The sequence below is a fragment of the Moschus berezovskii genome, chromosome 27 (assembly GCF_049115385.1).
Source record: "Moschus berezovskii isolate FMDL1 chromosome 27, NW_MosBer_1.0, whole genome shotgun sequence".
NCBI lineage: Eukaryota > Metazoa > Chordata > Mammalia > Artiodactyla > Moschidae > Moschus > Moschus berezovskii.
In genome coordinates this window covers 1,818,252-1,832,358 of record NC_142486.1, presented here as the reverse complement: position 1 = coordinate 1,832,358, position 14,107 = coordinate 1,818,252, and the positions used below count along the sequence as shown (strand labels likewise).

The 14,107-nt window shown below is 61.8% G+C and overlaps 1 protein-coding gene across 5 annotated transcripts in view; it reads left to right on the top strand.

Moving 5' to 3' along the window:
• The window catches only part of CARD11 (caspase recruitment domain family member 11), a 104,487-nt gene extending 91,503 nt beyond the window's left edge, over positions 1-12,984 (top strand). For 4 of the 5 annotated variants that reach the window (XM_055410409.2, XM_055410405.2, XM_055410410.2 and 1 more), the window contains exons 15-25: positions 1,489-1,621; positions 2,169-2,370; positions 2,787-2,913; positions 5,236-5,476; positions 6,434-6,530; positions 6,886-6,981; positions 8,429-8,564; positions 9,715-9,894; positions 10,189-10,313; positions 11,533-11,648; positions 12,431-12,984. In XM_055410409.2, the coding sequence (XP_055266384.2) occupies positions 1,489-1,621; positions 2,169-2,370; positions 2,787-2,913; positions 5,236-5,476; positions 6,434-6,530; positions 6,886-6,981; positions 8,429-8,564; positions 9,715-9,894; positions 10,189-10,313; positions 11,533-11,648; positions 12,431-12,635 (1,658 nt within the window). In that variant the 3' untranslated portion in view covers positions 12,636-12,984. The remainder of the gene's footprint in view (positions 1-1,488; positions 1,622-2,168; positions 2,371-2,786; positions 2,914-5,235; positions 5,477-6,433; positions 6,531-6,885; positions 6,982-8,428; positions 8,565-9,714; positions 9,895-10,188; positions 10,314-11,532; positions 11,649-12,430) is intronic. The other variant, XM_088832873.1, reaches the window with a different exon arrangement.
• Positions 12,985-14,107: the final 1,123 nt, after the last annotated feature.

The following is a 14,107-nucleotide window of genomic DNA, read 5'->3' as shown; positions in this document are numbered from 1 at the left end:
GGTGCAGTCGCCCTGAACCAGCACCCGGGCAGAGCTTTATGATGGGGGCGGTATCCCCATGGCCCGGCACATGCCACGCAGAGCCAGGCACAAGGGCTCCATCACCCGGAGTGATAAGCTGCTCGCAGCTCCAGCCTGCGCCCTGTACAGCGGGGAGGCCCAGCACATGTCCAGGCCCCCAGCCTCGCCAGGCCCTGTTCCAAGTGTCTCTGAGTTCTTGCCGTGGCACAGACCGTGGTGCTGCAGCTGTGACCCAGTGGGGAGACCATGGCAGGTTTGCAGAACCTGAGCTCCTAACCAGAGGGACAGGGCGGAGAGGAGCAAGCAGGGTCCGGCGTCTCAGGCAGTGGCCTTGGGCTGCCAGCCATGTTCCCCGGCGCCTCCGGAGCTGGCAGCCTGGAGCCTGGCTCAGAATCCTCCAGGTGTAGCCCGCCAGCCCCCTCAGTTCCAGGGCTACCCCAGCCTACCCTCACCCCCTCGCCAGCTCCGGCTGCCAGCAGATAAAGTGAAAGATTAGTGGCTGTCCTTAATTGGGGACCATCAGAAGCTATCAAATGTTAAAGAGAGGTCAGCACCTAATCGAGGCGGGGTAATGGGAAGAACTCGAGTTTGCAGAGGGGAGAGCTGGGGAGAGAGCTCTGGGCAGCAGTCCAAAGCGTTCTGCAGCATCGGGACGAATTCCCTCTGCAGAGCGGCCTTTGTTATCGGCCAGGAGCAGGGCAAGGCTTGCGGCTCTCCCACCCAGGCGGCCTGAGCTGTGCAGGGCGGGTATCTTCCCCCACAGGGGGTCGGGGTCCCACTGAGCTGGGAGGAGAGGGGGCTTCCTACCTCAGACACTGCTCTTGCAGCCCCACCCTAACCCCATCGAGGCAGTAGGTGGTGGTGAGACCTGAGGACTCCAAATGAAAACACGGGCCCCGATTTGAAGGGCTTCCCAGGTGGCACTAGCAGTAAAGAACCCAGCAGCCGATGCAGGAGACACAAGAGATGCTGGTTCGATCCCTGGGCGGGGAAGATCCCCTGGAGGTAGAAATGGCCACCCACTCCAGTATTCTTGCCTGGAGAATCCCATGGACAGAGAAACCTGGCGGGTTATGGTCCATAGAGCCTGAAAAGAGTCGGACACGACTGAAGTGACTTAGCACACATGCATGCACACCGATAACAGAAGTCAAACAAGTGCCTGCTGATAGAGACCCCTTTCCAGAGTCTCCGCCTGGAGGCAGGGGAATGGCTGTGCCGAAGGGGCTGCCAGGACTGGACCCTCGACGCCCCAGGGCCTCAGGCACCAGCTGACTGAGGCTGCCCCCTCCCCAAGCTCCCTCATCGGTGTGGGGGGTGGGGGAATTTCCCAGGAGGCAGGCAGGCAGTGGGGAGCAGGGGCAGGAGTACCCGGCCTGACCCCCGTGGCCATCCCAGCAAGCCCAGGGGCCATCCCCCTGCCCCGGGGTCCACTCGGGGGCCTGAGAGTCCGTCTGTCCTTCACAGATGACAGTCACGAGCGGTGCTCCTTCGGACCCCCCTCCATCCACTCCTCCTCCTCCTCCCACCAGTCTGAAGGCCTGGACGCCTACGACCTGGAACAGGTCAACCTCATGTTTAGGAAGTTCTCTTTAGAAAGGTACCAGGGCCGCGGGACAGGGGAGGCTGAGGTGGGGGCGGGGAGGAGGTGACGGCTGCTTGCCCCTGGATCCCCGCAAAGGGGATCGTCCACGTTCCTAGACTGGACTCTAGAATCAGTCTGGGGATCACAGGGTCCCAGAGTTGGGAATGACTTCCCCTGACCCCTCCTCAGACCCAGAGAGGAAGGGGCTGGCCGGGGGTCACACTGCCTGGTGGAGACCAGGAACACGACTCCCATGTCCCACTGGGCCCAGGCCCAGTGGTGACTCTCTGAAACCCGGTGAGCTGTGCCCTGGGCCTGCCGGGGTGCGAGGAGGGAGGGGCGGCCAGCCGTCACACCTGATGTGCACTCAGCCGCGGTGCGTGTGACGCCAGGCTCACGGCGGCAGAGTCCCCTCGGCCCCTGCTCCTGGTCCGTGCCCTCACCGTGGGAGCCGCTCTCCAGTTTCTCCAAGGTGTCTGCTGCTGCGACTTGGGCCCCCGCTGGGTGTCCCGGCCCGGGGTCCTGACCCCAGCTGCCTCCCCCGTCTTCTCTCCTGCCCCAGACCCTTCCGGCCGTCGGTCACATCCGTGGGCCACGTGCGGGGGCCCGGGCTCTCCGTGCAGCACACCACGCTCAGCGGCGACAGTCTCATCTCCCAGCTCAGCCTGCTCGGGGGCAACGCCAGCGGAAGCTTCGTCCACTCGGTCAAGCCGGGCTCCCTGGCCGAGAAGGCCGGCCTCCGTGAGGGCCACCAGTTGCTGCTGGTGAGGGGGCTGGGGGCCCGGGAGGTGGCAGCTCTGTGGCCTCTGCACACCTGCTGCTGACGGCACAGGGACGCCAGCCCATGTCCACTGAGCCAAGGATGCCTGGCCTGGAGACAGGGGTGGGGAGGTGGCAGGCCCGTCAGCTCCTGCCGGAAGCCCCCTGTCTGGGCCCGTCTCTCCTCCACTTTTGGCTCGAATGTTTCTAGAGCCTGTGCGCACGCACGCGCACGCTCCGGGCGGTGGACGGGAGGCACGGGAACCGCTTTCCGTGGGGGGCTTCCTGCCCGCGGCAGCGCTGAGCCGGTCTTCGCCGGGGAGGGGGCTTCTGCTCGCGGGTGGGTGCGGCAGCCTCGCCCTCGCGGCTCTGCCCGCCTCGCCGCGGAGCCCGAGCCAGACGCCGTGTCTCTGACGCCCAGCTGGAAGGCTGCATCAGAGGTGAGAGGCAGAGTGTCCCCCTGGACGCGTGCACGAAGGAGGAGGCGCGCTGGACCATCCAGCGGTGCAGCGGCCCCGTCACACTGCACTACAAGGCCAACCAGGAAGGTGAGGGCCCGGGCCGCCCCGCGCCGCGCCTGCTCTGCGGGAGGTCTGCGGGAGGTCCCGAGGACCCAGCAGGGCAGCTGCGGGGCAGCGAGCGGGGAAGGGCAGACGTGGAGACCCGCATGCGCACACTGCTCTGACCTCCCTGGGCCGCTGACCCGCTCTCAGTGGAAGACAGCATGTCCAGCCCCAAGCAGACTGCTGGCCGACGGCCGCGTCACTGCCTGGCCGGCCCCCACTTCCCTGCCAGGCTGAGGTTTGCTTCTTCTCTCGGGCCTCCCAACCTTGACGTGGACGCTGACTCTGGGGTGGCCACTCCAGCACCAGCAGGTCCGCTGAGCCACACCGCGGCCAAGACAGCCCGGCCTCGCCCCGCATCTTGTGTGGCCCGCGGCCCTCCTGGGCAGTGTCTTCTCCCTCCCAAACTCTGAGTTCCCGTTCTCACCTCTGGGTTTTTTTCCTGCGTGATTATCTCTGCAGCTGGATCTTATTTTTAACCGCCAGGGCTCATGAATGTTTCAACAGAGCATAAATAGCCACTCTAGCTGTTCCCCACTGCCGCCTGCCTGCCCGCGCTCCTTCCTGGCAGTGCCGGGTCCATGCAGAAGATGGTAATGATGCTCTGACCCCAAACATGATGCCAGCCTCCTGCTCCCACGGGTGGGCAGGCAGGCTCCTCCACTCTGCCAGGCCTGGCATCCCAGTCCAGCAGCAAGTCTCCGGGCACGGCCCTGCCTGCCGGCCCCAGGGTCACAATGCAGGGTGAGGTGCGCCCCTGGCTTTGTAGCAGCAGAGCCCTGCAGAGAAAGCATTCCCTCCGGCAGGATTCCGTTCGGAGGGCCTGTCCTCCCAGGTGGGGTTGGTGTTACTTCCAACCAGGGTGGTGGGAAGGGCCCAAGTGGGGACCCCCGTGTCCCCAAGAGACACGATCAGATAGGCCTCCTGGCCTGAGTCTCCCTGGCGTGTGAGGTGCGGGCATTTGGCGAGCTCCTTCAGGGCCTGGATGTTAGGACTGTTTTAGCTTCTGCTATGTTCCGGCTCTCTGCATGTGGGGCCGATTTCAGGATTTATATTATGGATTTATGCCTTGGACGTTCGCTGAAAGTTTACTGCATTTATTGTATTCATGGCGTTATGCCCTGCTTCCTTCCAAAGCATTCATAAAATTTTACACTAAAGGACAAAAGTGTTAACTAAGGTTTAAAACACGAGCCGTGGTCTTACCACTTGGGAAGACCATTTGGCACTATCTACTCAGGCAAAGGGAAAGGCCACCCACTCCAGAATTCTGGCCTGGAGAATTCCGTGGACTATATAGTCCACGGCATCACAAAGAGTCGGACACGACTGAGTGACTTGTACTTTGCACTGCACTTTCACTCAGGCTAAGTGTGGGCTTCCCCAGTGGCCTAACGATAAAGAATCCGCCTGCAGTGCGGGAGATGGAAGAGATGCAGGTTCAGTCCCTGGGTCGGGAAGATCCCCTGGAGGAGGGCGTGGCACCCACTCCAGTATCCTTGCCTGGAAAATCCCATAGACAGAGGAGCCTGGTGGGCTACGGTCCCTGGGTTCGCAAAGAGTCGGACGCAGCTGAGCGCACACACGTGCACTAAAGCTAAACATACCTTCAGCGACCTGGAGATTCGGCTTCTGTGCACTCGGTCAAGGGAAATGAGTACACGCAGCCACAGAGGCGTGCGAGCGCTCGTCGCGGAGCTGCCCATGATAGCCAGACGCTGGAGGCGGTACAGACTGCACACCAGAGAGGGGAGGCCGCAGCAGCCCGCGGCACGCTCCACGGCGACGACAAGGACATCCCCCGGGGTGGCGGCGCACAGGGAGCCTGCTTCCAGTTATGCGACGTGAGGCAGAGCTGACCATGTGCCGGCAGGCGGCGTGGTGGTTACCCCCCAGGCTTCCGAGCGGTGGTTACCCAGGCGCAGACACCTGTGGAAATCCATCATGCCGAATACTTAAGGACGATGGGGTTTTCTGCATATAAGTTAGGCTTCCATTAAAGAAAATATGATAAGCCTGGTGTATGGCTGCTCAGGGACATGGAGATCATAGCACATCTGAAGGCCCTCCGGGTAGGCCACCCAGCGCCCCCACCAGCTTCCTAGCTTTGTTGCAACTTGGGCACAAAATTTCGCCCTGAGCTTCTTGGCAGCTGAGACAAAGAGGGAAGCCCACCAGTGACTCAGCTGCTCACTTCTCAGGGAGGACGTGAACCCTGGGGGGACCGCACCCCGGAGCGTCTTCCGGGGGTGGCCCGGCAGCAGGAGGCCCTCCGCTGACAGCTTGAACCCCCCGTTCCTCCCGCAGGGTACCGGAAGCTGCTGAAGGACATGGAGGAGGGCCTGATCACGTCAGGGGACTCCTTCTACATCCGGCTGAACCTGAACATCTCCAGCCAGCTGGACGCCTGCTCCATGTCGCTGAAGTGCGACGACGTCGTGCACGTCCGCGACACCATGTACCAGGACAAGCACGAGTGGCTGTGTGCGCGTGTCGACCCCTTCACGGACCACGACCTGGACATGGGCACCATCCCCAGCTACAGCCGGTGAGGCCAGGACTGGCGGGGCTGAGGGGCTCACGGGGCAGCCTTTGCCTGCTGACCGGTGACCGCCCCCTGCCGCAATTCCCTCTGTGAAGCCCTCTCTGCCTCCAGAAGGGCTTCCCTGGTGGCTCAGTGATCAAGAACCCGCCTGCCAATGGAGGAGATGTGGGTTCGGTCCCTGGCTTGGGAAGATCCCCTGGAGAAGGAAATGGCAACCCACTCCAGTATTCTTGGCTGGAGAATCCCATGGACAGAGGAGCCTGGCGGGCTACAGTCTATAGGGTCACAGAGAGTCAGGCACGACTTAGCAACTAAACAGCAACTGCCTCCGTGGATGTTGTTTTCTTAAATCCTGCTGCTCCACCAAATCCCAGAGCACCCTCTTTCCATCCTTGCTGGACACTTAGAGCCTGAGTTTGTGCTTTTCCATCTCCCACCTCCCCAACATCATTCCGTAATTACACAGCAGCAGCCGCCAAGGGCTGAGCATCATTTTCCCCCTGGTCAGACGTCCCTGCTGCTGCTGCTGCTGCTAAGTCGCACCAGTCGTATCCGACTCTGTGCGACCCCACAGATGGTAGCTCACCAGGCTCCCCCGTCCCTAGGATTCTCCAGGCAAGAACACTGGAGTGGGGTGCCATTGCCTTCTCCAGGTCAGACGTCCCAGGCACCTGTAAATTATCAACAGACTCCAGCTCTGTTGCCCTGGCCAGCCCTGCAAGGCCAGCAAGAGTAGACCCAGTTTACAGATGAGGAAACTGAGGCTCAGAGAAGTTAAGCGCCTTTACCCGGGCACCAGGATGAGTCAGTGCCTGAGAGGGTTAAGGCCCAGATGCTCAGTGCCCAGTCCTCCCTGGGCTCAGAGCTCACAGCCTGCAGAGAGCCCCCTGCCCCGGCCAGGCCCCGGCCGGCTTCCCCGGGTCCAGCCCCTGAGGCTCTGCCCTCCCCTTGCCTCCCCAGGGCCCAGCAGCTCCTCCTGGTCAAGCTGCAGCGCCTGATGCACCGGGGCAGCCGGGAGGAGGCCGACACGGCCCACCACACGCTGCGAGCCCTCCGGGTAGGTCACCCGTGCCCCGCCACTGTCGCCCCACCTCCCGGGGCCTTTCTGGACCGGATGCCAGGCAGGAGCCACCAGTCTGCCTGGGATGATGGACCGCAGGGGCCCGGGTTCCTCAGGAAAAGGGGGCCCCCCAGAAGGAGCCCCACGTCTGTGCCCTCACCCAGCCACGGTCTCTGCTGGAACAAGTCCCCAGGCCCCTCTTACCCCCTGAGCTCGCTCCCACGTCCGGGATGTTTTGATCCATGCCGAGCGCCTTCCCGCGTCTGCCCAGGGTGGGGCTGGGCAGGAGGGGGACTGTCTCCTGCTCTCAGCAGCCCGTGGGTGGCTCTGACCAGTTGATCACTGGTTTCAGAACACCCTGCAGCCCGAAGACCCGCTCCCCACCACGGACCCCCGCGTCAGTCCCCGCCTCTCCCGAGCAAGCTTCCTGTTCGGCCAGCTCCTTCAGGTAGAGCGCTCAGCACCTGCAGGCCTCTCGGCACCTGCACCGCTTGTCACGGCCCTGCCCTATCCCTGCCGAGAAGCAGAGGCTGTGCGTCCAGCGCGCCTCACGTCTCCTGCCCCGCTTCATCCTCACAGTGACGGGGTCGGGGGGACGACTCTGTGCCTGTAGGAAGCAGACCACGTGTTCATAAAAGATGGAGCACGCTTCGGGCTGAAAGAAGCTTGGACTTAGCTGTTCAGATATTCATAGAAAAGTCAGGAGGAAAGACAGACCTTCCAGAGATCCCAGTCAGTTTATTCCGTCAGATTCAGCATTAAACTCATCTCTGAGCATCCCAGTAGCCCAGGAGAAAGGGGATTTCCTGCAGATTCTTTAACTCTTATCTGACGCCAAAGCATTTTAGCTTTTTGTGAAAGAATTTTTCCCTCATACTTGATTCTAAAAGGTTTTTTTTTGGGGGGGGGTGTGGATCATTATACGAGGAACGATGAACAGCCTATGGGTGGCATATTCAGAAGTGATCTCACACAAACGTAAGCATCTGTGCAGCCTTTTTCTCTATTGCTGGTCGGCAAAAGCCGAGGCCGTTCCTGAGTTGGCACTGTGCTAGTTAGGCCCCCGTGGAGCCGGCGTGGCACTGCACCGCTCCGCCCTCGTGTTGGAAGAAAGGAAGCCCAGAGAAATGGTTGACGGTGTGACCCCGAAGCCCAGGTAGAGGCAGACAGGTAGCAGAAAGACACGGAGGTGGAGGGGCGCCCTGGTGAGGTCAGAGTCACCCCAGGAGACAGGACCACATGAGACCACGCGTTACTGTGCCCGCACATCAGGCAGGGCCACAGCCCTGAGCTTCGGGGTGACTTGCTCAAAGGCCGGTTAGCAACCAAGTGGGGCTGACAGCCCAGCACCCTGGCCTTTCCTCCCTGCAGAGGGAGGGCGGGAAGGGATTCAGAGCAGTGCCCGCTGTGGGGCGTCCCTTCCCGCCCTCTGGGACTCCATTCTGAGTCGTAGCCGGGCGCAGGCACCCCCCAGAAGACTCGGGGACCCCGAGGAGGGAGGTGATGTCACCTGAACCCTCCCTCCAGGTGGGCCGTCTGTGGCCGGTCCTGCCAATGGGGGCTCCCAGACACGGGCCTTAGGCAGCCAGAGCCCACCAGGCCCTGCAGTGCCTGCGGACCCCCAGGTGTGGTTGGGATTGCGGGGGGGGTGTCCAATGAGGGCCTGCCTGGGACCAGTGCCCCGGCAGGTCTCGTCCAGCCAGGAAAGCGGGCGTGGACGTTTATCCACCTGCTTGCCCACTGACAGCGTCCCAGACAGCTGAAGAACTTGTGCCGCCTGCTAGGTGTCCCCTGTCTTCCGGGGGAGGGCCCAGGCCCTGAGGCAGCGCTGGGGTCTGAGCGGAGGCCTCCCGCGCCGGGCCGGGCCGTCCCCACTCCCTCCCCTCTGTCCCCAGTTCGTCAGCAGGTCTGAGAACAAATACAAACGGATGAACAGCCATGAGCGGGTGCGGATCGTCTCGGGGAGCCCGCGGGGCGGCCTGGGCCGGGCCTCGCTGGATGCCACGAAGCTCCTGACCGAGAAGCAGGAAGGTGTGCCCGACACTGGGCAGCCCCGGGGTCTGGGCGGGCCAAGCGGGTCCCCGAGAGTGGGGCTGTGCCACCCAGGGAGGAGCCGCCCTGGCGTGGCCGGGAGGACCGACAGCCCCCGGGCGGCGTCCTGTCACTCGTGCCCCCTGCAGCTGGGGCTCAGTCGTGATTGTTCAGTCCCCAAGTCCTGAGTCTCTGTGACCCCACGGACTGCGGCACCCCAGCCCTCCCTGCCCTTCACCCTCTCCCAGACTCTGCTCAAACTCATGTCCATTGACTCGGTGATGCCATCCAGCCATCTCATCCTCTGTCGTCCCCTTCTCCTCCCGCCTTCAGTCTTTCCCAGCATCAGGGTCTTTTCCAGTGAGTCAGTTCTTCGAATCAGGTGGCCCAAGTATTGGAGTTTCGGCTTCAGCTTCAGTCCTGCCAATGAATAGTCAGGACTGATTTCCTTTAGAATGGACTGGTTGGATCTCCCTGCAGTGCAAGGGACTCTCAAGAGTCTCCTCCAGAGCCACAGTTCAAAAGTATCAATCTTTGGTGCTCTGCCTTCTTTATGGTCCAGCATCTGTACGTGATATGGCTGCTGAAAAACCATAGCCCAGACGCCCATGTTGATTGGAGCTGTTTGCTACGGAGCCTTTACTTACTGATTCCCGTCTGAGCGCCTCCTGCCATTTATCCTAAAGCCTGCAAGAGGCCGCTCCGTGCACAGTCCCCCAGGGCAGGCCCTGCTGGTGGGGCCCAGCCCTCCCACCCGCCTCCTGGGGCTGGGGCGCCTCTGCAGTCCAGCCTCAGTCCAAGGCCCTCCCTGGAGAGCTGAGCGCTGGGAGTGTGTTCCAGGCTTTCTATCTGCCTTCCGCCACTACCGCCCCTCCTGGTCCGTGGGCTGGGCCGTCTGTCTGCCTGGCCCAGCACTCTCACCCCAGCTCCCAAAACAGGGCCCGACCCCCAGGTCAGGCCTAAACTCCCATGGTGGTGGAAGGCCATCCTGCGCCTCGGGCGTGAGTCACTGTGTGCAGTGCTTTTAAGAACTAGCCCCTGACATCCCTCCCCCAACCCCCAAATGGTTTTCAAGGCTCTGTGGGGCTGGGAGGAGGGTCCCCAGGTGCCCCGGCCCAGCCATAACCAGCCCTTGCCTGCCCCCTCCCAGAGCTGGACCCAGAGAGCGAGCTGGGCAGGAACCTCAGCCTGATCCCCTACAGCCTGGTGCGTGCCTTCTACTGCGAGCGCCGCCGGCCAGTCCTCTTCACGCCCACCATGCTGGCCAAGGCGCTGGTCCAGAAGCTGCTCAACTCCGGGGGCGCCATGGAGTTCACCATGTGCAAGCCGGGTGAGCCCCCTCAGGAAGCCCCGCCCCCACCTCCCCCCCGCCCTCCTCCCCCTTCTTTCCCCTCCCCCTCCCCCTCCATCCAGGGCTCCAGAGCAGCTGGAAGGGCGCCGACAGTGGGCTGCCATGGAGAGTGTAGAGTGCGGCCCTGACCTTGCCCTCAGTTGAGAAGCCTCAGGGTCTAAATGTGGCAGAAAGGGACCCGACAGGCAGCTCCGTGGAGCCCAGGAAGCAGGGCAGAGCCCGGAGGGGACAGTGGACCCGAACTGCCCTCAGGATCGGCCTCTCCTCCCACAGATGTCGTTACGAGAGACGAGTTCCTCAGGAAGCAGAAGACGGAAACCATCATCCACTGGCGGGAGAAGAACCCCAACACCTTCGAGTGCGTGGTCCCCGCCCACATCGAGGCCGTGGCGGCCAAGGTGAGGCGGGCTGGAGGCTGGCGGGGCTGGGGGTGTGCAGACCTGCTCCCCTCCCCCGCCCCCAGCCCGGTGAACCTCGTCCCCAGTGCCTCTGCCACGTGCAGGTTCCTCCAAGCCCTGCTCTCCGGCTCTGACAGGCACTTACATTTGGAACCTCCTTCTCTTTCTTTCTTTTTTTTCAGTAATTTTATGTCTCTATTTTCGTTCATTTATTGGCTGTGCTGGGCCTTCAGGCCTGTGCAGGCTTTTCTCTAGTGGCAGTGCCCTGACTTGTCACTGCGATGGCTTCTCTTCTCGCAGAGCACTGGCCCTAGGGCACCTGGGCGTCAGTGGTTTCGGTTCCCGGGCTCTAGAGCGCAGGCTCATGTAGGATCCTCCCGGACCAGGAATCGAACCCCTTCTTCTGCGCTGGCAGGCAGATTCTTCACCTCTGGGTCACTGGGGAGCCCTCCCCTTTCTCTGTCTGGTGGCTTCCTGGTCCTCTGGTCCGCGTTGTTCTGGGATGTGTATGTGCCTGGCTCTGATAACAGGGGCCAGAGGCAGCGAGCAAGCGGGCAACAGGGACCCTGTTCTCCAAACCGGGAAGATGGGCCATCAGGGGTGTTCTTGGCAGTGGTGCAGGAAAGCGGTCTACAGGCCGTTTGGAATCTTCTGGACCCAGGCTTTACGACTCTGGCCGGCCCTGAGCACAGAGTTCTTCCTCAATCTGGGTCTGAACTAAGGCGGGGCTCTCGGCCTCTCTGGGGCAGTGACTGGGGGTGGCAGGAGCAGGCGTCCAGCCAGGAACTCTGAATTATGCCGTCCAGCTGACGGTCACTCCTGCTCCCTGCCGCCTTGTCACACTGATCAGAGCTCGAGCAGAGCCGTCAGCCAGCCTTGAACAGTTTGTTGGATATTAAAGCTCAGGGAACTCTGACAGCCGGGGTGGATGGGAAACGGTGGGCAGGGTTGGAAGTGAGATCGTTTCAGCCGCAGAGGAGATTGCATTCAAGAATCTGTGCTGTTAGAAGTCCAGGAGCAGCTGTGCTGGGGGGAGCGGTGACCGGAAGGGCGTGGGGGCCGGGCGATGGCCATCTCTGCCGCTGGACCTGGGGGCTGGTTCCACCGGCATGCTCAGTTTGTGGCAGTCCCACTGAGCTCGCCCCAGCTCTGCCCCAGGCGCCCGGGTGGGCTGGCAGGGCGGTGGGCCCCCGGTGACCGCCGGCCGCTGTGCCCGCAGAACAAGCACTGCCTGCTGGAGGCAGGAATCAGCTGCACCAGAGACCTGATCAAGTCCCGGATCTACCCCATCGTGCTCTTCGTCCGCGTGTCGGAGAAGAACATCAAGAAGTTCCGGTAGGGCTCCGGGACCCCTGCCCCCGGTCCCCCACTCCCCAGGCTCTGGTGTCCCCAGAGAGAGCAGCTGGCTGTGTCCGGCACACCCCCACCCCCTGAACATCCCTTTGGTGTCTGGTCCCAGGCCGGGGGACATGGCCCTCGCCCCCAACAATGAAGACGGTAACACACACACACACACACACTGCTGGGAGGGTGAGCATCAGGCGCCCCAGGTGGTCTGGGAAGCCAACACCTCCGGAGCAGACCCACCACAGTGAGGCCAGGCCCGGACCACACCAGGCCGGGTGGGACATGATGCTCGGTGAAATAAGCCAGACACAGAAAGGCAACTGCTGCACGATTCCGCTTGTCCGAGGGCCCTCAGGAAGTCAGATGCAGACAGAAAGTAGAAGGTGGGTGGGTGGGTGGGAGGTTAGGTGCCAGGGGCTGAGAGAGAGAGTGGGGAGGGATGATTTAATGCACAGAGTTTCAGTTTTACATGAAAAAGTTACGGAGATAGAAGCACATCGATATGAATCACTTAACTACTGCTGAACCGGACCCTTAAAAATAATCAAGATGAGAGATTTTGTTTTCTATGAACTTGATCACAATTAAAAATTAAAATGGGCCTATTTAAAAAAAAGAAGTCCACACCTCTTAGAATTCCCTAAGGAAGAGGCTAAAAGGGCACAGGACACGCGGTGCAGAAACAGCAGGGAGGGCGGCGGGACGGCACGGCCAAGCCATGCTCCTCAGCCTGGCCCAGCCATGCCTCTCCCCGCCCGCCACGTCTGCAGGAAGATGCTGCCCCGGCCCGAGACGGAGGACGAGTTCCTGCGCCTGTGCCGGCTGAAGGAGAAGGAGCTGGAGGCGCTGCCCTGCCTGTACGCCACGGTGGAGGCCGACATGTGGGGCAGCGTGGAGGAGCTGCTGCGCGTCGTCAAAGACAAGATCGCCGAGGAGCAGCGCAAGACCGTCTGGGTGGACGAGGACCAGCTGTGAGGCGGGGCCGCCGCCGCGTCTGAGCGGGACTCGGGGCGGGGTGTCCGGGTCCCCAGGGGCGGGGGGCACCCTGCCGCCTCAACGGCCTGGGGCAGGGGGTGCTCCATCCTCCGGGTTAGGGAGCCCCGGGCCAGGCGTGTCTCCGGAGGGAACAGGGAGCCGTCTCCTCCACCTGGCGCTGACCTGCTGAGTCGGCCAGCCCCGTGCTGGCATGAGCGGAGAGACAGGACCCCCAGGAAGGACACAGAGCCAGGTGGGAGGCCGGCGGCCCCTGGAAGCCGGGACAGCAGTTGAATGTAATGCATGGAACAGGAGGGCAGGCTGCCAGTTGGGCGGGGGCCCGAAAGCCAGGCGTCCCCCAGCCCTGGGGACCCAGGAGAGGCACATTCCCAGGCAGAGGGGAGTGTGCCATGCTGTTATCTTTCTTGCATTAAAATATCTCCATTTCCTTATTTTCAACCATTTGCTTGATAGTTTGCTTCCCTGGTGGCTCCGCTGATAAGAAATCCATCCGCAATGCGGGAGACCTGGGTTCCATCCCTGGGTTGGGAAGAGCCCCTGGAGAAGGGACCGTCTACCCACTCCAGTGTTCTGGCCTGGAGAATTCCATGGACTCCATGGGGTCACAGAGAGTCGGACACAACTGAGACTTTCACTTCCACTTTGAGGGACTTTCGCTCTTGCCGCCTTCCTAGCTGCCAGCCACCCCCAGCAAGCTCAGTTCAGGCCCTGAGGCATGTGCGGGGTGCAGGTGGGGTGACAGTGCACCCAGGCTTCCCAGAACACACCTGATTTACACCGGGCTTTGGGTGTAGCTAACAGCACCCTCTGACTAAGATGTGTCCTGATTTGGACGATGCGGTATACCTGGGACGGGCCCCTCTTTGACCGGCTGCCTAGAAGGTCTCACTGTCCACACCCCTAAGTTGGACACAACTGAGCAGGCACGCACACACACACACACACACCCCCCTAAGTTGGACATGACTGAGCAGGCACGCGCACACACACACACACACACCCCTAAGTTGGACATGACTGAGCAGGCACACACACACACCCACACACACACCACAGCAAGAGCCAGCAGGCAATGCTTCCTCCAGAGCAAGTCAGAACCGAGTTGGATCACACACACAGCAAGAGCCGGCAGGCAATGCTTCCTCCAGAACAAGTCAGAACCGAGTTGGATCATACACACACACACACACACACCCCACAGCAAGAGCCAGCAGGCAATGCTTCCTCCAGAACAAGTCAGAACCGAGTTGGATGTGCCGGGTCTGGAAAGGCCATGATTCCAGTGGTCCCGCCGAGATTATCTAGGGCCAGATAAGCTGCTGCACGAGGAGGCGGGGGAGCTGGAGGGTCTTCCCCTTCTATCTTGTTAGAGCTCTACGAGAAACAGTAAATTTTCCCCAAGCCTGGGCAATCGTGTTTCCACTTAGAAACCATTGCCTTCTTGTAAGTAC